Genomic DNA, 27,612 nt, shown 5'->3' on the forward strand with positions numbered 1-27,612 from the left:
AACATGTCTTCTTACTGTCTTTCAGAAAATAATATAGCAATATATCATCCTTATTGCATTTCACTTTTTTTTTTCCGCCCTTATTTGTTTATGCGCATTATTGAAATATAGATACAGAACTTTCTGGAAATCACTTCAAGAACTCACCATGACAGGTGGGCAGAGAAGGGGAAATGTGACAGAGATTGACATAATTTTTTTTTTTGATCAGAAACGAAGAAGATTATATTAATAAAAGAACAAATACAGAAGAGAAAAAAGAGACAAAAGAAAGAGAAAAAAAACCAAGGGAAGGATGAGAGGTCCTTCCTACACAATAACCAAGGAAAACACCCAACAATAGTAATCTAAAAACAAGAGAAAACCCAACAATCTTCAAACTCTTTAAACGCAAACCCCAATCCAATTGATTTGTAGAATGCTTAGAGGAACTCCTCTAAAAGCTTCAGTACAAGAAGCCCATAGAGAAGAGTAAAACCGAATCAAATCCCACACCACCTCTTCCTTACAGAAGTTCCTTTCCTTACATGTTCTTGCACATGCAGGGGAAAGAGCAAATGAATTTTATCAAAAATAAGAGCTGGGTGATACTGAAAATTTTGGAAAATGAAAATGAGATTGTTCCTTGCCAACATTTTCCAGTTTATATTGGTAATTCTCCTGAATTTCAAAATGCAATCAGAAAAAAAATATAATTGTTGAATATAATGTATGTATAGTATACTATCTTTCCTTGTTAATATAGGTCACATGTATGGTAGTTAGGACTCCTAGCCTTGTATATATATATCTCTCAATTGTAAGTAGAGATTACAATGAATGTGAATAAGGTTTTTCTCCTTTCTCTCTCTCTCTCTCAACATGGTATCAGAGCCAAGGAAAAAAACCTAATTCTTTCCTGTTTTTCGTGTCATCAACTCCGGGAAACCTTCCGGTGACCGTGTTTCTTTCCGGTCACCTTCCCCATCTCCCAATACTTTCCGGTCAGTCGGATCGTCGTTAGAAACCACTCACCGCTGGCAAATTTTCCGGCGAAATTTTCCGGCGAACTTTCAGGCGAAATTTCCGGCGACCTATTTTTCTGACACCGACCATACCAGAAGGAGCGCCTAGAGGAGATCTCCAACTTTTGTGAAGGCACCAGCACCAAAAGAGCAGCCACGCGCCGGCCACGCGCAATTTTCCGGCCGGCGGTTGAATCTCACACGCCGGCGCGTGGGGGCGCGTGAGAAATTTTCCGGCGACGCGCCTCCTCCTCCAGCTTCGCCTGATGCCGATCAGCCTTCCCACCTCCCTGGTTCTCCCATCCGAGCCCTGCACGTACCTCTTTTGGGGATTTTTGTCTCCGTCGGCCCTCCAAACAGGCTTTCCGGCGAAGCTCCGACCACTTTTTCTCCACTCCAATCCCTGCACGTGCCTTGGGAAGTGTTCTTCTCCCTTTCTGGTGGTACCACACCGCGATCTGAGGCCGTCTCCCTTTTTCGGTGGTGCCATGCTGCAATCTGAAGCCGTATTAGGGCTCTCTTCGATCCAAACATACTTCATTCTCCAGATAAGTGGATATGGCTACTAAAACTTCCATTTTTTCCTCTGTCATATCTGGATCTCCTATGATTACTTCGGAGAAATTAGTTGGGAGTGAAAATTATCTTTCCTGGTCTGCCTCTGTTGAACTTTGGTTTATGGGTCAAGGATATGAGGATCACTTGATTACACAGGAGGCAGATATCCCTGAGGTCGACCGCGTACAGTGGAGGAAGATAGATGCACAGTTGTGTAGTGTATTATGGCAATCGGTTGATCCCCGAATTCTTCTTCATCTTCAGGCCTATAAAACTTGTTTTAAATTTTGGACTCAGGCCAAAGGATTATACACGAATGATATCCAACGTCTTTATAAGGTGGCTTCTGCTATTGTCCATCTCAGCCAACAGGACTTGGATCTATCTACTTATATTGGCCAGATTGCCTCTCTTAAGGAGCAGTTCTTGACTGTGATGCCTCTTACTCCTGATGTTGGGGCTCAACAAACACAGCTTGACAAGTTCTTCATGGTCCTTACTCTTATCGGCCTCCGTCCGGATCTTGAGCCTATTTGTGATCAGATTCTTGGTAGTTCATCAGTTCCGTCCTTGGATGATGTGTTTGCTCGCCTCCTCCGTATCTCGTCCACTCAGACTTTGCCATCTGATAGCGCTTCAGATTCTTCTGTGTTAGTTTCTCAAACTACCTCTCGAGGAGGACGCAGTGGTACCCGAGGTAGAGGCCAACGTCCTCATTGCACCTATTGCAATAAACTTGGCCACACTCGCGATCGTTGCTATCAGTTACATGGAAGACCTCCTCGCACTGCCCATATGGCCCAGTCCTCTGCTTCTCCGCTGCCTCAGCCTCCGAGCTCCTCCGCATCTCAGACATCTCAGGCTTCTATTGCCTCTGTTGCCCAGCCTGGTAATGCCTCTGCCTGCCTTACCCACACATCTTCTCTTGGACCCTGGATTCTAGATTCTGGAGCATCTGATCACCTATCTGGTAATAAGGATCTTTTCTCCTCTATTACTACTACCTCTGATTTACCTACTGTTACCTTAGCTAATGGTTCTCAAACTGTGGCTAAAGGTATTGGTTTGGCCCTTCCTTTGCCTTCTCTACCTCTCACTTCTGTCCTTTATACTCCTGAATGTCCTTTTAATCTTATTTCCATCAGCAAAATCACTCGTACTCTTAATTGCTCTATTACCTTTTCTGATAAATTTGTGACCTTGCAGGACCGGAGTACGGGGAAGACGATTGGCATAGGACGTGAGTCTCAAGGCCTCTATCACCTCACCTCAGATTCATCTCCTGCAGTTTGCATTTCCACTGATGCTCCTCTCCTCATTCACAATCGTCTGGGCCACCCTAGTCTCTCCAAGTTCCAGAAGATGGTTCCTCGTTTTTCCACTTTGTCGTCGCTTCCGTGTGAGTCATGTCAGCTTGGGAAACATACTCGTGTCTCGTTCCCAAAGCGTTTGAATAATCGGGCAAAGTCTCCTTTTGAGCTTGTCCACACTGATGTTTGGGGTCCTTGTCGGACTGCGTCTACTTTAGGATTTCAGTATTTTGTCACTTTCATTGATGACTATTCTCGATGTACTTGGTTATTCTTAATGAAAAATCGAGCTGAGTTATTCTCTATTTTCCAGAAATTTTATACTGAAATCCAAACCCAGTTCAATATTTCTATTCGTGTGTTACGCAGTGACAATGCCAGGGAATATTTTTCAGCCCAATTTACTTCGTTTATGTCTCATCATGGGATTCTTCATCAGTCTTCTTGTGCTCATACTCCTCAACAAAATGGGGTAGCTGAACGCAAGAATCGACATCTTGTTGAGACAGCTCGTACTTTCCTCCTCCATAATCATGTTCCTTTTCGTTTTTGGGGGGACGCTGTTCTTACCGCTTGTTATTTGATTAATCGTATGCCCTCCTCTGTCTTACACGATCAGATTCCTCACTCCCTTCTTTTCCCTGACCAACCACTTTATTTCCTTCCTCCTCGTGTCTTTGGTTGTACTTGCTTTGTTCATATTCTCACTCCTGGACAGGACAAGCTTTCCACCAAAGCCATGAAGTGCCTCTTCTTGGGATATTCCAGACTTCAGAAGGGTTATCGTTGTTATTCCCTTGAGACTCATCGGTACTTTATCTCCGCTGATGTCACCTTCTTTGAGGACTCACCATTCTTTTCCACCACTTCTGAGTCTCTTCCTGTTTCTGAAGTCTTGCCCATTCCCATTGTCTCCCCACCTGATGCTATGCCCCCTCGACCACTTCAGGTTTATCATCGTCGCCCTCGTGTCGTTGCTCCTCTCCCTTTTCCTGAGGCACCTGCTGACTCACTTCCTATCCCTTCGGCTTCACCTGCCCCGGCTCTGCCTTCTCCTAATGACTTACCCATTGCTGTTCGGAAAGGTACTCGCTCTACTAGTAATCCTCATCCTATTTACAATTTTTTGAGTTATCATCGATTATCTTCACCCTATTCTGCTTTTGTTTCTGCTATATCCTCTGTTTCTCTTCCAAAGAGCACCCATGAAGCTCTTTCCCATCCAGGCTGGCGACAGGCAATGGTGGATGAAATGGCTGCTCTGCACTCTAATGGCACTTGGGATCTTGTTGTTTTACCCTCTGGTAAATCTACAGTTGGTTGTCGTTGGGTCTATGCAGTTAAGGTTGGTCCTGATGGTCAGGTTGATCGCCTTAAGGCCCGCTTAGTTGCTAAAGGCTATACTCAAGTTTATGGTTCTGATTATGGTGACACATTCTCCCCTGTTGCCAAGATTGCTTCTGTCCGCTTGCTTCTGTCCATGGCTGCTATGTGTTCTTGGCCTCTTTATCAGTTGGATATTAAAAATGTCTTCCTTCATGGTGATCTTGCTGAGGAAGTTTATATGGAGCAACCTCCTGGTTTTGTTGCTCAGGGGGAGTCTGGTTTAGTGTGCAGGTTACGCCGCTCTCTATATGGCTTGAAACAATCTCCTCGAGCATGGTTTAGCCGTTTTAGTTCTGTTGTTCAAGAGTTTGGCATGCTTCGCAGTACAGCAGACCATTCAGTTTTTTATCATCATAACTCCTTGGGGCAGTGTATTTATCTGGTTGTTTATGTGGACGACATCGTCATTACAGGCAGTGATCAGGATGGTATTCAGAAACTAAAGCAACATCTTTTTACCCACTTTCAGACCAAAGACTTGGGGAAACTCAAGTATTTCTTGGGAATTGAGATAGCTCAATCCAGTTCTGGTGTGGTCCTTTCCCAAAGGAAGTATGCTTTAGGCATCCTGGAAGAAACCGGTATGTTAGACTGTAAACCGGTAGACACACCTATGGATCCAAATGTCAAACTTGTACCAGGACAGGGGGAGCCTTTAGGAGACCCCGGGAGATATCGACGGCTCGTAGGTAAATTGAACTATCTCACCATTACTCGTCCAGACATTTCTTTTCCTGTGAGTGTTGTTAGTCAATTCCTACAGTCACCATGTGATAGCCATTGGGATGCCGTAATCCGTATTCTTCGATATATCAAAAGTACACCAGGCCAAGGTGTATTGTACGAGAACAGAGGTCATACTCAAGTTGTTGGTTACACAGATGCAGATTGGGCTGGCTCACCCACAGATAGACGTTCCACTTCAGGGTACTGTGTTTTTATTGGAGGTAATCTAATATCTTGGAAGAGTAAGAAACAAGATGTAGTGGCCAGATCTAGCGTTGAAGCCGAGTATCGAGCTATGGCTTTGGCAACATGTGAACTCATATGGTTGAGACATCTTCTTCAGGAGTTGAGATTTGGAAAGGATGAACAGATGAAACTCATCTGTGATAACCAGGCCGCATTACATATTGCATCCAATCCAGTCTTTCATGAAAGGACCAAGCATATTGAAGTTGACTGTCATTTCATTAGAGAGAAGATCGCATCAGGATGTGTTGCTACAAGTTTTGTCAATTCAAATGATCAACTAGCAGACATCTTCACTAAATCTCTCAGAGGTCCTAGGATTAAATACATTTGTAACAAGCTTGGTGCATATGACGTATATGCTCCAGCTTGAGGGGGAGTGTTGAATATAATGTATGTATAGTATACTATCTTTCCTTGTTAATATAGGTTACATGTATGGTAGTTAGGACTCCTAGCCTTGTATATATATATCTCTCAATTGTAAGTAGAGATTACAATGAATGTGAATAAGGTTTTTCTCCTTTCTCTCTCTCTCTCTCAACAATAATGTTTCAAGAAACCAAGACCAAGAATAATTAATTCTAGACATCAATGAAAGTGGCCCAGAAGAAAATGTCCTTTAACAAATATACTCAATCTCTCATATCTTGTCAGTTAGAACCAATTTTTCTGGAAACTCAGATGTACGTAACAAACTAACACAAAGATTTCCAGGAAATTTGAAAGACATATGCAGCAAAACTAGAGAGAGATATTCCAGAAAGGTTCCTAAATACATCTATATCAACTGCAATATCAGCTTTTAAGGCCCAAGCCTACTAGATGACCGCCATGCTACAGTAAATTACTGTGAACGATCAAAGAATATTGCAAACCCCCATGTTCATAGTTTGAATGAGGGAGTCACAGATAGTTCGATAAGATTTCAAACAGAACTGATATCATAGTTTAGTAAACATTAAGATCATGAACCAAGGAAGGGAAATATCATTACTGTACCTTGATCTTTTGAGATAGCCAAAGACCAACATCTAGAAGTAGCCTGTTCCCTGAGGCATCTTTCTCACTAACTGCATGCATGCTCTGAGCAACGTATTCCTGCCCTGCTCCTTCTGCCAACACAATAACTACGTGCCCATTTTCTTTGAGCCGCTGTTCAATAAATTCAAAAAGCCCACCCTGGCCTTCAAGATAGAATGGAGACTCTGGAATCAAGCAACAATCCTGTCACAATCCCAAAATATTAATAGATCTTGAAATTTGTCATGGTATTAGTAATGGGAGTTTATGACACCAAGAAAGCATATCCCTAATCCTCAGATCCTCTTTTTACCTCTTTATTTTTATTGGATAAGTAACAAAATAGGTACACAAAAAAGGGATGAAAGCAGGAATGAACCCTTGGTTTATAAAGATGCCAATCTATAACCAGCAGGAAACAAATTCACAACCTCATTGACTGTAGAAATGGAAGACAAAATAAAGACTCTTTCAAACTTACTCCCATTTCTTGCTGCATTTTGCTTGAAGATGGATTAACCTTAGGGATCTCACAACATGCAACTATTTTATTCTTATAGAATCCCTTAATTATTATTTCTAATAAATACAAACAACTAGAAACTTTATAAGGAACCTGTTAAGTACATATTTGGAAACAACTAGAAACTTTACAAGGAATCTGTAAGCACATATCTGGATTCTGGAAAACCAGTTAGAATGATATATCAATGGGAATAGGGTTCTAAGTATGCAAATCTCAGGTGAATCTATCAATACCAAACTCGGTCAAAGATGCCAATTTTCATCAATTTTAGCAAGAGAAGTTTTCATTTCTTACTGTGAACATTTCCAGTTCCCCAATTGTCCCCACAAACATCATGCTTCTCAAAGTTTTTCCAGAACCAGTAATAATGATGCAACTGATTATTCTGATTTCTTTTTTCAAAAACAACAATCTCAGTTTAACCAACTGATTATGTGCTTTCTCATGCCATCTCCAAACTAGTGTTTACCAATAGTCCAAGAATTTCAATTGTCAGCATAGTTTAACAGGGCATGGTAGCAACCAGCCTAAACAATTTGAAAAGGGTGCTCCTTATTTGAAATTCAATCCAACTGGATGACTGAAATATAACTCATTTTCTGCCATTTCATAGGCCAAAATGGGATCTAAAACTTGTGTTCTTCTCTATTACTGGTAGTAAATAGTCCTATATTCTCAGCAAGTGGTTTAGAACACTACATCTATATGAAGTGTGATACATTCCAAAAGAGATTAAATTTTGTTTCATAGATCTTAGTGATCAAACCATGATTGCAGACTGTGACATAGGGCCGATGTCTTACCACATCTCTGCTCGCCAAAGTTGCAAACATGGCAATGAACCCTGCAGGAAATGTTAACAAACATTAAACACAGAATAAGAAAAGAAGATATTGAAGATCCTATAACTATAGATATGTCCTTCAGTATATAATGCTAACTCTCTAACCGCTATATCGGCCCATAAGTTTTACAATTCCAACTCCATTTTCTACACTTTCAACTTCCACATGTGCAGCATTGATTGCTCTCTGAGCTTCCTCAACAGCAGTATCAAAACCAAAAGACTTGTCTATCACCTGAAACAAGAAGTTATTATCATATTAGAAAATTAAATGGAAAGTATATTGATAACAGAATTTGGAGAACATAGACTTCACCTAATAGTTCACATAAATATGAGTAGAAGATGTACATAGCTCTGGGTTCAATTTGTGATTCGTGGCCTTCTGGATTTACACAAAAGAGTCTTTAACAGACCCATAGGCTCAGTGGTGGAGGGGTAAAATGCTTTACCTGGAGCTTGTGGCCACTTATGGAGGACAAGAGACCCTATCAGAAACAAGACAAAGGGAATTAGTGTGGATCCCATGTTCTACAAGGTAATTCAAGGCCCTGATGGATCAGCAGACTGGAGGGAAATTCTGCTGCAGTAGATGGGAAGCAGCTAGGAACTTGGGCCTCACTCAAGTAGCAATAAGTTGGACATGAAAGCATTTCAGGTGATTCTAAGTCAAGGGATGTGGACAAATTTTCAAGAGAACCTCCTGATGCTACCATTACTGAGTCGTCTAAATTGAGTTAGGTCATGGTGAAGCTATGAAAGGACTTGCTCTTCAAGTTAGAGTGGCAAGGAAGTAGGAGCATAAGATAGAACCTAAGGGATTGAGCAAGGGGTGAATTCTCCAATGTCATTGAGGGAGATGGATATCAATGGAGCGCACAGAAAAGAGAATGTTGAAGTTAGTCATTAATCCATTTAACTGAGTCTGGATGTGGGACAACAACTAGAAGAAGGTAGACAAGGGGCTTGGTAATAGTGATGTTAACATTTGAAAGGGAAAGGGAGAAGGAGCTTGGTGACAATGCTGTTAACATTTGAAAGAACACTATCCAGACAGGAAATTAAACAGAGAATTAAGATGGGGGATAGTGACCCAGACGCTTTAGGAATCAGTTCTTAGTAGGATTCAGGATTTCAGCATGTCTCCCATGGGTGTCCTATGAAAGCACATGAAGAAAAAAATATGATATTACTTTCTATAATATGAGTGGAAGCAGGAACAGTACAGTTGGGAGAGGTAGGGTTCACAATAGGTGATGTTGTGGCAAGCTCATATAAGTTTGAGGTAAGAAGTATGGAAATTTTACTCAACCTAAATGGGACCCATTTAATAAATTTTTAAATATATTAAATTAATAAATTTATATAGATCAAAAAGGTTATAAAAATCACATCATTTTTTACATGAATTAAATAAATATGTTAGATGGATCAACTAACCAAACCAAAACACGACTCCTTCATTAGTGGGTTATATGGGTTGACATAATTATGACACTAACACATTTATATCTAACCAAAACCTAGTAAAATTTGTATCATTTTCCACTTGTGTTACCAGGTAGTAGTGCCCTTAAGGGGGAAGGGGGAAGGGGGAATGGGGGGCCCATATTAGTACGGTTTAATTAAGCTCGAAATCTTGAATTGGAATTTTGGGGGTTGAATGATCGAGAGAAACAGGAAGAGTTAATTTTCCTTCAGAAAAAGAAAATGAAATCCTGTTAATAGAGGTAATGATGAATAGTAGGATTGGCAAGTTTATTCAGTAGGAAATTTTAGACATTCACGAGACAGCAAGTAGAAAACTGGTGCACAAAATGGAAGCAGAATAACACTGTTTGGGAATATAGGAATCAGAAAGTTAAGGAGTTCATAAAAAATATTATGGAGTGGAATGCAAAGGAGAGAGAATGCCGTTATTGGTGGAAGAGCTGGGAATGAGGAATGAAGCAGAGAAGGAAAAGAAAACCAAAGTGGCAAGGTTGAAGGAGGGTCATGAAACAAAGTTCTTTCAATGGCTTGCTAATGCTCATTAGAAAATAATTAGATTTTGAAAACAAAAACTAGTGCAACTGCATAGTGGAGAGATGTCATGGATTGTACAGACACTGCAGAATGGAGAAAAAGGAGAATAATGCAAGTTTTCGACATACTTGATGAATTTGATGTTGCATGAATTAAGAGTTATTTAAGAGTATGAGGTGCTTGGATTTCTGAACATTCAAGATTGCAGATTATGGCCCAAGAGTTGGGATTTGATTCCAAAGAGATCATGAACTAACATTATGACAATGAAGCAGCTAGACCAATTGTCTATAATTTAGTGAATCATGATAGAATGAAATGCACTGAAGTGAAACACCTTTTCATCAAGGAAGAAACAAAATAGTGTCTTATCTGTACCTCCTGTGAAAACTGGAGATCAACCAGACAATATCTTCACCAGAGAGATAATAAGTAGGACTTTTCATCATATTCTAGGCAACTTGGCCATGTGGAATGTTCATGCAACATATTGAGGGGAAGTGTTGAAAAATAGTCATTTTTTTATCAGCATCTTGTTTTCATGTGTGTGTTTAGAGGTACTCTTCTACTTATGGCAAGTATAAATCCTCCTGTGTCCCTATTTTCTGTTGCAACTGATCCATGAAATCAACTAAATTAACTTTCTTTGCTTTCAGTCAGTAAGGACTATAAAAAACAAAAGTTACGCAACTGTTCACAAAGAACAGGACTCCTAAACAAAAGGCTTCTGATATTCATTCGACATTACCTGTTTCAGTAAGCAGCATGAATACATCATAAAAGTTCAAAGTATGAATAATCTCACTTCTGGTTTAAGAAAAAAAAAAAAGTATGAATAACAGAACTTACAGCAATGTCATTGTCGATTGTCTTAGGGATTCCTGCAACTGCCACTTGAAGACCACGTTTCTCTACTTCCTAGACAAAAACATGGCTGGAATATGATAGCTGGATTTATAAGAGTAATGGATGGAAAAACAGATACATGCCAGAGGACTCAAACACCTTGTAAATTAATGCTGCTCCTTTTTGAGTACCATCACCTCCAATAATGTACACCTGGATCCCTAAAAGAGATCAGATTTTCTAATAAACTACCAAACTTCAGCAACCTAGGTGGTAGGAAAAAGGGAAACAGAGATCCACCTGATTTATACCCCGGTCCTGAATATTATCAACTATCTTGTCGGTATCATGACCCCCTCGGGAAGTACGAAGAAAGGTGCCACCACGTTTATGGATATCGTTGACAACTTTAGGTGTCAACTGAATGGTATTTTTGGAGTAAAAGCCTCTGTATCCTCCCTGAAATTTATCAAGAGCATAATGGTGTGGAAAACTGATAAATGTTAATGGAAAAGATGGTGAATTGAGTAACAAAGACATTATATCTACTAGAACACTAACTACAAATTAATCACATAACATTCTGGTAGCTACTATCACTTTGAAGCACAATAAACTTTGGACCTATTTGCCAATGTTTTCGAAAATAGTTCTTAATGGTTTTTAGGAATAAAACTATGTTTGGGGACTCAAATATCAAAAATAATTTTCTCAGCTTATTCTCCATGAAAGATAGCAGACACTTATACACAATACAAAATTTTCAAAAAAATCTCCATATTTTCAATTATTACTCAGCACACTCATTATATATATATATATATGAGTTTGTGTGTGTATGTGCGTGCGCGTGTGTGTGTATAACCCCCTAAAAGCACCTCAAATTTATTCTAAAAAACAACTTGTTTATTATTAATCATCAATCAATTACTTTAGTTTATACCAATTAACCTTATTTATAGGCTTATCTAAGAAATCCAAAGTCTACTAGGATTCTAATAACCTATTATGACTCTAATTCTAATTCTCATATAACCTTATTAGCTACTCATAATTTAACTCCAACAAATATTAATCCTAATTCAATTCTAAGTAATATTAAGCTATTTTAATTGCAACTAATACTAATTCACTTTCTTGATGTATATTTTAGAGATTCATCCTCATTCATTCCCTCTAACTTGAAAAAAAACTTGACCTTGAGTTTTATTGATTTTCCTCAATCAATTAAAAATGCTGAGTAATGCCTTCCACCCTTTCTTATTTCGTCAGCTCCATAACATAATATGATAGGATCTTAAGATCTCTTGAACTTGTTCAATTTCATGCAAGGCAAGCACCAAACTTCAAAACACTTTCCAATGTTGTGAAACAAGTTGATAGTCCTCAAAATAATTATGTGTCATCAACAAGTTTATGGTATGTTGTATGTCATGCATAAGAGGAAGTTTATCAAGTAATTCTACCAGCCACAAGTTAGAAAAATCATTAAGGATATTTTGTACTTCTATTAAATATTCCTTATCTTTCTCTTTAAATTCATCCACTTCTCCAACCATTAGAGCAAAAACAATTTTACTTTCCATGTTTTCCTTTTCAAATTGATGCATGGTAAGCACTTTTATTTTTTCTTTATTCTATTTTGGAGCTCAGAGGTTCTTCTATGTTCCCTAGTGATAGTATTTGGAGGGTGAGAGTGCCTCCTAAGGTAGCATTCTTCGCTTGGGAGGCTTCCTGGGGTAAAGTCCTAACTTTGAAGCAACTTCAAAGTAGGGGGTTCTCCTTGGCAAATAGGTGCTTTCTATGTCTATCTAAAGTAGAAACGGTGGATCATCATTTACTTCATTGTGTGAATACGCGAGTCCTATGGAATCTTTTTTTCTCCCTTTTTGGTGTATCTTGGACTCTTTCGTGTATAATGAAGAAAACTCTTCTTGGGTGGCATGGAGCGTTTGTGGGGAAAGTTCGTAAGAAGGCTTGGCAAACGGCTCCCTTATGTAATTTTTTGGTCAGTCTGGAAGGAAAGGAATTGTTTAGCTTTTGGGAATGAGGAGTTTTTGCTTCAAAGGTTGAAATATTCTTTTATATGTAATCTTTGGTCTTGGATCAGGGTTTCTTTAGTTATGGACCCTTCTTCTCTTGTAAGCTTTTTCGACTGGTTAGGCTCTAAGTAAGGGAAGGTGGTGTGTATACTCCCTGTATACTTTGAGGGCACTATTTTTGGTGTTTCCTCCTTTCGTTTAATATACTTCCTTTTTATCTATCAAAAAAAAAATGGTACACACTTTTTTTTGTTGTGCCTTCTCTAGCTCCTTAACTGGCGGAACTTCTTTCATTGGAGGAAGGATCTTCTCATGCCCATTGTGTATGAAATATGTATTTTTGTAGCCATCATGTTGAACCCTTCTATTAAAAAGTCAAGGTCTTCCAAGCAAAATGTGACTCACTTTATTGGTAACACTTCACACTGTACCGACTATTCAAAGTCCTTACCAAAAAGGAATGTGACTAAGCAGCAAAAACTTACCAAAATGGAGATGTCATTAACCCATACTTCTAAAAATAGATTAGGATGCTTCTCTCTTTTATGATTTAGTTTCTCAACAAGCACTTGCAAAGCATGTTCAAACTGTTAGCTTCATCGATGATCGTGGTACATAACCTCCTTTAGCAAGAGATATATGTATGTAAAATGCTAGTACATCATTGATCTTCTATTTTCACCTTTGGGACAGCTAATAAAGGTTGCACTACTAAAATATGGCCTCCCATCATACCATCATAGTAATTGCATTCTTCACTAAGTTCATATTCATTGCGAGTCTCATCTTTCTTTTGATAGCTCCAAAGTTCAGATTCTACTTCTTCAATACAAAAGTGTAAAACTTTGCTTGGGAACACAACAGCATAATGACCATGGCCACCACACTTGAAGCACAAAGAAGTTAAGTCTACCTTGTTATCTGCAATACTCATTGAAATTTTACGCTTATTAGCATCTCTATTAGGCACATTCGAAGCCTGTTGATTGTTGCTCCCAACACTCGCATGATTAGAAGTTTTGAAGTTTGTTGTGCTTAAAGGCTTGTTTGCTGTCTAATTGGAGAAAGTGCTCCCAATTTGTGAACTTAGACATCTAGAAGCCCAAAACTTGAGCCCTTCTTCTATTTGAAGAGCTAATTGATAACCATCATCCACAGAATTAGTATGTGCTACCATCTCAAGTTGAACCTTCATTTGAAGTCCAATTATATAATGGGCTGCAAGTTGAGCCTCACTTTCCTGCACTTGATTCCAAACTCTCAACTCATGGAATTCTTCTGTATATTCTTCAACTGACTTAGTACCTCCTTTGAGGGAAAACAATTTTGTGTACATGAGTTCTTCATAGTCAATTGAGAGAAAGTGCCCATTCATCTTCAACTTCATTTCATCCCATGTGTCTATAGGCAGAGTTATCCAGTTCTATAAAGCCAATTTTCAATATTATGCCACCATAGACATGCTACTCCTTTCAACTTTGCCTTCACAAAACGAACTTTTCTATTTTTAGGCATAGCATACCAATCAAATTAATATTGCATTGACATAATCCAATCAAGAAAAGTTGTTTGATTTAATTTTACCATAAAATTCAATGACTTTAAGGTGTTCCTTTTTTGTCATATCATCATCTTGCTCAAACAGTTTGCCCTTCTTTGATTCCCTATCATAAAATTTTTTTTGTTCTTCACATGGTCTAGTAGGTGATTGTCTAAATTGATGGCTTGTAGTCTCATCATCAATTGGTCATTTTTCTTAACTCTTTTCTAATAACTTCATGATCTCATCAAGTTTGCTATTTAGTTGTATTATAGTATCTTGATGGGATTGTTGTGTGACCAAAATTTCCTCTAAGTGTGTTGTAGTGGCATCTTGATTGTTAGAAGTGTTCCTTGAACTCATGCTTTCATAAGTTGCTCCACTCCTCAATTACATACGTCTTCAAGCCAAGAACTTTTGCTCTAATAGCATAATTGATGAAGTATAACCCTATAATGGTTGCCTACAATCAAATGGGTAGGCTAGAGTTTTTATCTTTTAGGGTTAGGGAGAGGAACAAGAGATAAAATTTATGATAGAGAAAAATAAAAATAAAAATAAAATGTAGAGAAGGAAGATAAGAAATAAAAGGGATAGAAACCTCAAAGTCGCACTAATTCCTTCTAGGAGTCTTACCTAGAAGAAAATCAATGTAATCTCACCATTGAAAATAGTAAAGTATGCAAGAAAACATAATATTATTAATCATCAATCAATTACTTTGGTTTACATCAATTAGCCTTATTTATAGGCTTCTCTAAGAAATCCAAAGTCTATTAGGATTCTAATAACCTATTATAACTATAATTCTAATTCTCCTCTGACCTCATTAGCTACTCATAATTTAACTCCAACAAATACTAATCCTAATTTAATTTCAAGCAATACTAACCTACTTTAATCACAACTAATACTAATTCACTTTCTTGATGTATATCTTGGACATTCATCCTCATCAAAATCGCTCTCAATTGCAACTAATACTAATTCACTTCCCATGTCTCTTATTTCTTATTAAGATTTAACAAAATGTTTGTTTCCTAATTTAAAAAAAAAATGATTTTTTTAGTCCAAAATAAAAGATGTATTAATTATGAATAATAAGAACATAAGATAAGAATTCCACCCCACAATTACAAAACCTTATCAAAATATGAATGAACTCCTCCACTATACAAGAAGCCTATACAAAAAGGTTTAGACCACATAACAATATACATAGATGTCATCTCCTCAAGTCCTAACTAAGCCCCTCTCAATGTTGTCCAAACCCTTTTGATCTACACACTGAATAACAATTGAGCTTAATAATATTGAGAGGTGTGTCTTTAAAAACGTTGATGCAAAAGACCCAGAAAGAGGAATAGAAGTGAAATGAATCCTACCACATCTCTGATGTCCTCCATTTGTCCTAAAAAGTTCTAACATTTCCATCTCACCACGCAATCCAAAGCATGTGAAACAAGAAATTTGCCAAAGGGTCTTACCTTTAATGGAGCTTCCCAATCCTTATATGAAATGATCAACAAATCACATATGCTTTTGGGTAAGACCTAATCAATCTTGACCTGTCTGGATAGACTGTGCCAAAACCCCAAAGTTATCGGGCAATAAAGAAAGAGATGATCAATCGACTCTCCACTCCCCTCACATAAAACGTACCAATTAAGACTAAGGGATTTGAAAGGTTTTCTCAATTGTAGCATGTCATTGGTATTTACCTTCTTGTGTTCAATTAACGAAGAAAAAACCTTAACTTTAGATGGGACTTTAGGTTTCCATATAAATTTAGCTAGAGAGAAAGGAACTATATCTGATGTATTAGACAAAGCCATGAAGAAAGATTTGACTAGGAATAATCCTAAAGAGGTCAATGACTAGGAGACTCTCACATTTGGGGCAGATGGAGACAAGTGTACACAAGTGTGGGATGAGATGAGTCTTTCATAGTCCCTAATCTCCAAATCAATGAGGTTGTAATGGATATTAAGATTCCAAGAAAAAGAAGAAAAGACCATTAAAGAAAAAGAAAATATAGTACTCTTAACAACGATCTTCCCTTAAATTGATAGATTCATGGAAAGCGAGCCCTTAGAAGAAGGATATCTCCAACAAAGGTACCAATACTTGTAATGAATAGCAAGCAAATTCATTAGCCCTTCTAGTTTCCTAGGTGCATTGTCACTTTCCATTAGAGATGTGATTTACTTTTGCTAAATAAGCTACTAACTAGATTGCTCTATGAAGTTTCCATGTTTAATGAAATTGTGAAGAGGAAGAAGTTCTAAATAATAATATGCAAACAATATTAATGGCAACTACTTCAAACTAAGTAATCAAGAGAAAACTACTAATATAAGAAAATCAGTTCTAATAGAAGTGTTCTCACAATAATTACAAACTAAACAGGAATGGAAAGGAAAAAGCATCAATTCCTAAAATCAAACATTAAATAACACATGATCCAATAAGCACAAATACCGAACTAACAATTGGTGATAATCTAATCAAAACATAAAAAAAAATATACTAGAATTCAATTTATATGCATGCTTATTCAAATGCAACTGACCAGAACTAATTAGCAATAAAGAAAATGTCCACTTAGACTATTAGCTGGATTGATTTGCATTTTTGGTCCAATACCTAACAGCTAATTTTGGGTTAACTTCTGGGTTAATGTGGTATCAAAACCTTGGTCTCAGAAGTTCTTGGGTTTAAACCTCACACCTTGCTTATTCCCCCATTCATTTATTGAATCCAAGTGTGAGAAAAAGCCACATGTGAAGTGGGATGTTGAAGCTATTAACTGAAGTTTGAGTCACCTTTCTATAAATTTTAAACTCACTATTAACAGCTTAAACTTTTGAGTTAAATGGTACTTTAACCATATCAACAGAAAACCAATATCAAATCAAAATAAAAGGAGAGGGAGGGAAGGAGAGAGGGAGAGAGGAGGGATTTATCAACTCTTCTAAGAGTGAAAATAAGCATTTTTATCTTCTTTTTGCTTTTTCTAGTGAAAAAGGAGGGAGGCAGGATATATGTAACTTCTATTTTGGATAGGGATTGGTTGATTAGGAGTAAAAACCAAAAAAAAAAAAATGTGTTTTTACATGTTTTTTCTTTGCGTTCCCATTTATGTCTTCATGAATTAATAATATTTATTTTATTTATCTTTTAAATGAATACTCATTTATGGGTTATGCATTGATTTATTACTATAATAATCCAACAAATGACAAACCTCAAGATAGAAATGTGAATATATGATTATTGCTTCCAAACTAAGTACTGAAATATATTAAACAATTCATAATATATTAATAATCATCCCCTTGAAAAGTTTGCCAAATTATGTAGATTGGCAGGATTCCAAGCAGGATAAATAAAGAATGGATAAACCAACCCTCAAATTGTACAAAGCACCCTTGAATCAGAAAACTTGATGACTCAATCAGAAAAATCAGAAATTGTACTAAAATAATGGGCTAATCATTATAAGATTCCAGCTTCATCATATCTATGAGATTTCATTTTTATCTTATTTATAAAATTTCAACGTTTTTCTTTATGTGTATGGCACTCTTTTAGTATTTTAGAACTATTTACGTAATTACAACATTTTTTTTTTAATAAAATCACATAAAGAAAGAAGTTTAATGACTATAATATCATTTAAAAAAATAATACTTAAGGAAGGAAATAGAGTTCACGATTAACCAACCTCAATCCCAAGTATATCATGAACACCATACATATAATTCAAGCCACATACTATCTCCCGAATCACTGTGTTGATTCCGGGGCACAATCCTCCACATGTCACTATACAAGCACGTACTTCCTCTGACTTGAAATAAACCTGAGATCGGAAAGACTGCATATTTATATTTCCATGATTCCAAAAGCATTCTTAGTGCATGATTGGACAAGACAAATACCTTTTCTCGAGGCCCTGCTCGCCGAAAATGAACTCCTCTAGGACTTCCCTTTTGAACAACAATCTGAAGAAAAAACATAGTAAGTAGTAAAGGAGGAACACAAAAAGAAAAACATAAAAGAAACAAAAAACAAAAGTCACCTACTTTTTGTGCTACCACGTCTTCTGGGCTAACAAAATTTTTCCTAACAAACAGAAAATTTTAATGTATTCTGATCAATAAATGAAGTATAAAAGGACCATAAGAAAATCTTAACCAAAATAGTCATGTGATAATGATATGAAGTTACAAAAGACATTATGAACGAATAAGGGTGCTTACTTGACTATTGTATAAGCTAAGTTCTGTTGCAATGGGTTTGGGTATGACTGAAGAAAACAAGAAAAAAATGAATGAAAATATAAGTCAGAAATTACCCAGATCTTTAGAAGCTAAAAAGACACATACAATACCCAGAATCAAAAAGTTAAACAAAGTGTGAAAGACCCTTTTTGATAAACTGCTACGCATAGGATTTGGAACAGACAACTCGAGGCATCATCAGTCCATTAGTCGTTCGCACAGGGAAAGAAAACCGAAAGGAATATAGATTTCAAGTTTCATTTGCTTTTAACCAGCACTTTAAGTAGACAATATAACTGGCACAACTCATTAGTGAAAGGACTATAATTAGGATGTGAAGAAAAAAGGAAAAATTAATAGGTCCAAAATTTTTTTTATGTTGTAATATATAAACAATTAACTCATCCAAATTACCCAAAAACGCATTTAGTGATCCACAGACTGCTTTTATATTGGAATTTCCCATTCATATTCCCTAAAAACAAGAAAGTAGTCATGGAAGGTCAACTTCGTCCACCAAGTTTCAATATGGAGATCATTATCTGCCTTTTTTCTTCAATTCTTTACTAAGGGTTACTCTGCACATACAACTATGCTAAGTAATTGGAATAAAGATCTTGGGTCAGTGAGAATTACCCTCTATAATCTTTTCTCTTTCCTTCTCACTTCTTTCTTTTAACTCTAGAAATCAAATCCTAAATACATAAAATATCAATATCTAAGGATCAAAGCACTAGGATAAAGAAGAACTAATTGAAGATTGCAAATACAGATAATGTCAACATACATACAGAAGAAATCAATGAGGGGATACTACTTTGTACATGGGATTCTTCCATAAGGGATATATTCTTTATGGTGTGATTTAACTAAGAATCATTGTGACAAGAGTTTGATTAAAGATAATTCCAAAGTTCCTTGCTGACATTTTGGGCCTCCAGTTATGGCTGGAACTCCACCTTTTGGCCTATTCCATTCTGTTCTTTATTAACATTCATGCTAGCTGTTATGGTCACTTTAGCAATGTTGTTGATAGCCACAGGTTGATGCCTTCTGGCTGATGTTCTGATACCTTGAGACATTCCAACAATATTTTGCTGCTGATTCAAAGCCTTTGGCTGTTGAAGAGTTCAAGTATCAGATGCAGTCTGTTTGAATCATGTTGATGTTTGTTAGCGCCTGAAATTAATGTACTCCCAAACAAAAGCTTGCTTGTGGAGGTTTAAGCTGGTAGCTATTGCATGTTCTTGGTTCAGACTTTGCCTGTCCCTTTTTGTATTTCTCATTTCTTGTAATCATTTCTAGTTTTATCACTTGTACAAACCTGCCTTCCAGGATTTGAAGAAGTAGCCATTTGACTACTTTTTTTTGGCAACATCTGGTACTGCTAAGTAGCCATTTGTGTTAAAGCAGTCAAATAAGCTGTTCAAAACCTTTAAAAGTAACCCTTGCTTATTTCCTGCAGAGCTTCAAGCACATGTATCCTTGGCTGCATACAAGTGGTTGGCCATTATTCTCAGTGGATTTGGAGTGGATAAGATGTCTAATATCAGAAGCATGAATGTTTTTTCTCTTCATTCCAGGATCTCCAGACACAATAGGTGGTGATGCTACACCATTGGCAACTGCCAGTCAGATTACAGCAGTGAAATAGAATAGTTCTACCAATTTGATCGTGGAGGATGAAGGCACACTGAGGAGAGAGCCTGCTTTTTGTTTTCGTGGTGGGGTGCGGGGTGGTGGTGGTTAATAATGAGTCCATGAAAGCTGAAATTTGGAGTCTCATATTTTTCTTGATACATTCTAGGAATCTTGATGAGCATAGAAAATTTCACTTGCTGGTGACAGATAAGGAAATATATAACACTGCAGCTCTGAAAAACTTGTGATGCCAATTTCATCCAGTGGATTTTGCTACACACAATGAACTTTACTCCCTTAATGGGAAGCACTGCAGTCTTAAAAACTGTAATTTCCTCATCTACGAGAGCTTTTATTCATTTTCCTCCTCAAAGTCTCATGCAAAGCATCTGCTATCATAGTCCTCATAGCTCCTCATAGCCTCTCAAACTCATTATCATGTATCACTGTTTTAAATGCTCCAGAATATATGGCTAGTATACCTCCCTTGCTATCCACTTAGGTTTTTTACTCCATACACATGGTAAAATTGAAGAAAGTTGCAGTCATTTGCTTCCCTCCAATGCTGAGATAAAACTGTTACTCTCATTCCTTTCTCTCTTTGATTTTATATGTTCCTAACTTTGCACCACTCCATCAAAAATATTATTTAATTGAATCAGTTACGTTCCTTTCAAATTTTCATTTTTAGGCACATACAGCTTTTTACTATTTTCTTTCCCAAGCTCCCGTTTCCTCATTTGTTGAAGCATGATGTAAATTACTAGTCCAAATCCTAATAGCATAAAATTTTTGGGAATTTGCTTTCTTCAACATGGTATCAAAGCTATGATTAACCAAAGTGTTCACATTCAAGTCCTCCTCCCATCTATTTATTTGTTTAGTTATTTGCAATCACAAATTTGTGATTTGTCTACTGCTACTTCTATCTATGGATCTCACATACATTATAGAACTGCACGAAGGAGGTTATAGCAGTGATATACATTGTGGGTCCAAATTCTAATAGTTTAAGCTTTTAGGAAATTTGGTTACTCAAAACTTATGAAGCTCACTAAGTCAATAGATTTGGCCCAACAAGCAGTACTAGACATAATCTTTTGCTTTGTTATTCCTATCTATGCTTAATGGTTTTGGTACAACAAGTAGCACTAGACACAATCTTTTGCCTTGTTATTCCTGTATATGGATTGGGTTATTTAGATATTCAAAAACAGGTATTCCCTCATTTATTATGGTTCTTTGAATATTTATACAATTGCACACAACAAAAACATTTTTTCCATGTCCTATTTATTCAAGTAAAGATGATATGCCATGTTCCCTTGTCATTCAAGACTTTAGGATGTCAATATGGAACAGGAAAATGAGAGACAAAGAAGAAATAAAGAACATATTTAGCATTAAACTATATTTTTGGTCTCTCCAACTTTATTCATGAATAGTCTGATGATAAAAGTTAATTATAAAAAAAAAAAAGAAAGAAAGAAAGAGATGGTAGAACCCCGCATCATTAATAACAACTTTTTTTCTCTGCTCAACAATTTTATGTAAGGTGTAAAGTCAATTCATTTACATTTTTTCTCTTCTCAACAAATTTTATAAAAGGTGTAAAAATAATTCATTTACTGCCTGTATCAACTTCCATAGGATGTTTCATACTTAGTTCAGAATCCTGATTTAGATAATTCAATCTCATAATAGAAAAAGGATACATGTATTTAGGACTACAACTCCAAGCATACAAAGTAAAAAATGGCATATACATAACTAAAATAGGGTTAAAATACCCTTAAAAGGTTGATTACTGAAGAAAAAACCAGGAAGTTCTCAAGATGGCCAGCAGATGGGAATAAAGGCCAGCAGATGGGAATAAATGCCAGCAAAAAATGAGTAGACTCCTTGATTCTACGTTCTAAACCCTCAAATGGTAGTTTCAAGATAGTATGGAACTGAAATGGCACCTAAATGGGTTTGAAGGTCATAAATTGTTTTCAGCATTCTTCTTTTGAGGTTTATTATTGCTAGACTTTGGTTATTCATAGTTCTTGTGTTTAAAGTAGGATAAAAGTCAAGTGACGTAATGTTATTGCAGCATTACTGTTCAATGGTATTGCTACTGTGGCGAGTAATGATTCAAACTGTTGCAGCATGACATGTTCATGCACTTGTAGCACCAAACTAAATAAGTGTTTGGCCTTTTTATTTAGATGAAACTAATGGTTCATTTTGTTTAGAAATGCATCATGATTATCTCCTTCCAAAGTTAACAGATGATCATTAAGAAATTGCAGTTTCAAGCTCTTGTTTAGAAATTGCAGTTAATGAGGGTGTAGTTTTTCCATAGAAAACAGCATTTTATTAAAAAGGGAAAAAGAAAACAAAAAAAAAAAAAAAATTGAATGAGCTGTCCTTTAAGCAAACATAAGGAATAGAATAAATAAATAAAGAGCTTGTTGGGTGTATTTTGCCAAAGTGTGATTGCCTGGGAAACCTTATTCTTATTGCCTTTCTTTGTTCTATCTCTGCTTTAGGGTCATTTATATGGGAGACTAAAGCAATCTATCAATGTTGAGAGCACCATTTAAGATGACAGCCTAATGTTACAGTGGTGGTGTTGCCATTCAATAGTGAGGTGAGAGGATAAAAAGAGGATTCGAATGAGGCAAGTAAAGGAAGCATAGGAGATGGTAACAGTAGTGACAGGGTCACAAAGAGCTCTCCAGAGTATGCATCAATTCTCTAGGTTCCTCAGTTCCAAGGATCACTAAGAGCCCTCTAAACTGTCCTTCAGTCTCAGAGTTCCTCATTTGGAAAGGTCACTTAGAGTTTTGTAGACTATCAGCAAGTGCCTAGCATATTTGATTTGACAAAAAGTTCTCAAGATTATGTTCAAAGTCTCTAAAATCTTCTAGCTCATGCTATAATTAATTAATATTTCTTTTAGCCAATCATAGAATGAATTAAATCAACTAAGACAGGAAGCATCCTATGCAGGTCATTGTTCTTTTTCTATAGATAATTGTGCATTGTAAACAAACACAATAAGAGTTCTTCACATTGTGACTCCTAATATTTAATATTGGAATTGATTGAACAATATAAATAGAATATTTATTCTACTTTAAAGTATGATACAGACAGTCTAGACCTTTTTCACAATTTCCTAAGATCCTAATTTTTTTTTATATTATAGAAATCACAATATATCAAAATACTTGGATTTTGTCTTCCCTAAGTAGTAGTAGGCCTATTCAAAGAGAGAATTGATTGTCTGTCCTTTCAAGAATATATTCTCTCATTTATTCCTAGCCAGCCAGTGAATACCCAACACAAGTCATAGATAAAATATGTGTATACTGGGCTCATGTCACAATCTCATTTCCCCAAATTGCCTTATCATTAAACATATTGATACCAATATGTATCAATATTTTTCACCCAGAACACAGCTTTTAATGACATTCACAATGGATTTGGAGGAAAAGCAGGCCTCAGATTTGGATTACAATAAGTGTGTGTGGGTGGGTGGGTGGGGGGAGAGAGGGGAATGAAAAAAAAATTTTAAAAATTAAAAAAAAAAAAAAAAGCATGAGCAAAGCAAATTTATTCTTTCTCAAATTCCGTTTTATAGAGAGCTTGAAGAATTTGCACAGGTGTAAGTTTTTAAACAGTTCACTCCCATGACAAACCAAACAAAACAATTTGATAGTCCTTTCTATTGCCTATTTGTTCCCCTTGTAATTTCAGATTGCCAGCTTTCTTTCTTTGATACTACCGTTTGGAACCAATGATAGTCAGAATGGAAAGGAGAGGAATTAGCATAAATGTTTGAATTCCGCTATCTATCCCTATTCAACCTTATCCTCCACAATGCTGAGCATAAAGGAAGCCAATAGAAAAATGCTTCCTTACTTCAATTCTTTCGCAACTCCAGACAAAAAGAAAGAAAATTAATCCAGTTCTTCTCCTTCCCTTTCCTTGGTTCCGAACAGATTCCTAGTTTTCCAAATCAATCCTTTATCCAAAAACAAAGGGATGTTACTTAATTCACATTTACTTTCTAAGGATCACAACAATAATAGCTCGAATTACCGGCAAATCAGGCAGAAAATTCGTCAAGTGCGGAACTTCATCCACAACAAAACCATCATCATCACCTCCACCTCCACCGCCACTGCCGGAATTACATGAATATTGAGCTCTGATCCGCCGATTTTGGCGCGAAATCAACGGCGTGAGGGAAAAATTCCTGGATTTGAAACTGTAATTGGGGAAATTGGAGAGTGAAGTCAGATTGCAGGATTTCAATGGAGGTGGAATGGAAGAGCGAGCAAACGAAGAGAGAGAAAGATCCATTGGAAGAACAGCGAGCCAGGTGAAGAGCAGAGATTCTGCGCTTGAAATGTAAGAGAGAGGGTGGGATCTGGTGCGATCGATCTCACTGAGATTATAACGACCATTTTCCGTAAAGTCAGCAGAGGGGCTCAGACTTTTTTTTTTCTCTCTTTTTTGTTTTTGTTGTTGTTGTTTTGTGCTTTTAGCACATCAAAAGATGAAATATATGCCAAGCGACCATTTAATCTTGGGAAAATCATCTAACCATACAACAATTACAAAAAATATGAGAATTTGGAACTTCACTTTTTTATTTTTTATTTTGGTATAAAATGGGAAAAAATATTGACTATTCATGCACTCCAATAGTGTTTTCAAATTTATTACACAATTACCCTCAAAAGTAAAGGACAAAGTACACATCAATTTAATATCACCTATTAACAAGTACATGTATCATTTATTTTTTATTATTTTTCACGAATCAATAAATATCCCTTATCACTTGTCACGTTTCCACTTTTTACTTTTTTCTTCTTTTTTTCCTATTCTGCCACCATAATCCATTGTCACCTATTATAAGTTTTATTATTATTTTTCTTTTCTTTTTTCCTTTATATTCTTTTTAACATGCTCGTACATTTTCTCATAAAACTTCTTTAACTTTAATTTATTTTTACTCTTTAATTTATCTATATTTATTGATTTTAATTATTTTTTTAACATATTAAACTTAAAATGATAATATATAATAAATAATTAATATAAAAAATTAAATAAAAACAAAATATATAATGGACAAAAATGAAAATATTGTCCCACAAATAATAATGATTTTAAATATTAATTATAATAATACATTTTATAAATTAAGGTTTAAATTTAAAAATTCTATTTTATTATTTAGAACTTTATGATATAAGATTTTTTATATTAATATTAAACAAAAGATTTATTTATTTCGTAAATTCTATCTAAAAATATCATTGCAATACTATTTTATTATTTACATTATTTTTCTTTTAATTTTCATTTTAAATTTATCATATAAAAATCACAATAAGTGATGGTGCTTTTATTATTTTTCTTATGATTTTAAATTGATTGTGGATCTAACTTTTTTTGGGTTAAAATCTTTAATTTTTAATTAAAATAAAATATAAAAAAAAATCTATTTTTCATAAAAAATTGTATTTAACCTTTTATATTAATCTCATAAAAAATAGGTACATCCTTAAAAAAAAAAGGTAAATTAATACTTAGGAGAATTGGAAACACTATCATACTTATCATGGTGTATATATTCCTTTAGGACCCTCGATAAATAATTGGAGGTATTTGCCCACCCCAAAAAGAACTTTGGGATCCTAGGTATATCCATTCTTAGAAGAACCAAGACCTCTATTTTCATTTTCATGGTTCATATATTCTTTTGGGGACCCTTGAAAAAGAATTAGAGGTTATTCCCCACCCTAAAACGGACATTGAAACCCAAGGTACATCCTAAAAACAATTTGGTATATCATTTATAAAATTTGATACATATTTCATAAAATTTGGCACATCCTTAAAACAATTTTGTACATCCAATCTATGAGCTACCAAGACCTCTATATTATTACCCGTGGTTCGTTTTATTTCTTTAGGGATCTTTAGGAAGTAATTAGAGGTCGTTCCCTACTCCAAAACGAACTTTGGAACTCTAGGTACATCCTTAAGTAAATTTGGTGCATCGTTAAGAAATTTTGATACATCCAATCCTCGGGCTATTGAGACCCCTATCTATCTCCCCATGGTCCATATTATCCTTTTGAGGACCCTTAGATAGTGATTGAAGGTCATTCCCCACATCGGAACGAACTTTGGCACTTTTGGTACATTCTTTAAAAAATTTGGTTCATCCTTAAAAATATTTGGTACATACTTGAACTATTGAAACCTCTATCTTATTACCCATGGTCTGTTTATTCCTTTAGGGATCTTTGGGAAGTGATTGGAGATCGTTCCCTACTCCAAAATAGACTTTGGAACCCTAGGTACATAATTGAGAAAATTTGATACATCTAATCCTTGAGCTAACGAAGCACTTATCTCCATTTCCATAGTCCATTTTTTCCTTTGGAGACCCTCAAGAAGTTATTGAAGGTCGTTTCCCACCTCATAACGGACTTTGGCAACATTGGTATATCCTTTACAAAATTTGGTACATCCTTTAAAAATTTTGGTACATCCTTCACAAAATTTGGTACATTATGAAGGATGTACCAAATTTTGGGCATGATGTACCAAGGGTTCCAAAGTGCGTTCCGAGGTGGGGATCGACCCCCAATCACTTTCTTATGGGTTTCTAAATGAAACTATGGACAATCTATGTTCAGATGGGGTTCTCGAAAGCAATGGGATCGGATGTATCAAATTTAATGAATGATGTACCAAATTTTGTGAAGGATGTACCAAGCGTTCCAAGGTAGGGATCAACCCCTAATCACATCCTTATGGGTTCCAGAATGAAATTATGGACCATTCATGTTCAGATGGGGGTCCCGAAAACAATAGGATCAGATATACCAAATTTAATAATATCAAATTTTGTGAAGAATGTACCAACTGTTCCAAAATGCGTTCCGAGGTGGGGATCGACCCCCAATCACTTCCTTATGGGTTCCAAAATGAAATCATGGACCATTCATGTTTAGATGGGGGAGCCAGAAGCAACAAGATCGGATGCACCAAATTTTGTGAAGGATGTACCAAGGGTTCCAAAGTGAGTTTTGAGGTGGGGATCAACCCCCAATCACTTTCTTATGGGTTTCTAAATGAAATTTTGGATCATCCATGTTCAGATTGGGATCTCGGAAGCGATAGGATCGGATGTACCAAATTTTGTAATTGATGTACCAAGGGTTCCAAAGTGCGTTTTGAGGTGGGGATTGATCCCCAAACAATTCCTTGTGGGTTCTAAAATGAAATTATGTACGGTCCATGTTCGATTGGGGATCCCGGAAGCGATAGGATCGGAAGTACCAAATTTAATAAAGGATGTACCAAATTTAATGAATGATGTACCAAATTTTGTGAAGGATGTACAGAGGGTTCCAAATTGCGTTCCGAGGTGGGGATTGACCCACAATCACTTTCTTATGGGTTTCTAAATGAAATTATGGACCATCGGTGTTTAGATGGGGGTACCGAAAGCGACAGGATCAGATGTACCAAATTTTGTGAATGATGTACCAAGGGCTTCCAAATTGTGTTCCGATGTGGGGATTGG

At 36.3% G+C, this 27,612-nt stretch overlaps 1 protein-coding gene across 8 annotated transcripts in view; it reads right to left on the reverse strand.

Moving 5' to 3' along the window:
• Positions 1-24,534, reverse strand: part of LOC100242517 (ATP-dependent 6-phosphofructokinase 4, chloroplastic) — a 47,381-nt gene extending 22,847 nt beyond the window's left edge. For 5 of the 8 annotated variants that reach the window (XR_009467952.1, XR_009467951.1, XR_009467950.1 and 2 more), the window contains exons 1-10: positions 24,099-24,525; positions 18,342-18,388; positions 18,021-18,204; positions 17,804-17,941; positions 10,795-10,953; positions 10,654-10,707; positions 10,498-10,566; positions 7,729-7,858; positions 7,583-7,623; positions 6,233-6,457 (exon numbers count right to left, since the gene is read on the reverse strand). Coding sequence is in view for 4 of the 8 variants with exons in the window: in XM_059743341.1 (XP_059599324.1) it covers positions 6,233-6,457; positions 7,583-7,623; positions 7,729-7,858; positions 10,498-10,566; positions 10,654-10,707; positions 10,795-10,953; positions 17,804-17,941; positions 18,021-18,204; positions 18,342-18,388; positions 24,099-24,362 (1,311 nt within the window). In the remaining 4 variants the exon portion in view is untranslated. Of the gene's footprint in view, positions 1-6,232; positions 6,458-7,582; positions 7,624-7,728; positions 7,859-10,497; positions 10,567-10,653; positions 10,708-10,794; positions 10,954-17,803; positions 17,942-18,020; positions 18,205-18,341; positions 18,389-24,098 lie in introns of all 8 variants that reach the window. The other 3 variants (XM_019226182.2, XM_002282273.5, XM_010663949.3) reach the window with 3 other exon arrangements.
• Positions 24,535-27,612: the final 3,078 nt, after the last annotated feature.

This window comes from Vitis vinifera, chromosome 16, assembly GCF_030704535.1.
Source record: "Vitis vinifera cultivar Pinot Noir 40024 chromosome 16, ASM3070453v1".
Lineage (NCBI taxonomy): Eukaryota > Viridiplantae > Streptophyta > Magnoliopsida > Vitales > Vitaceae > Vitis > Vitis vinifera.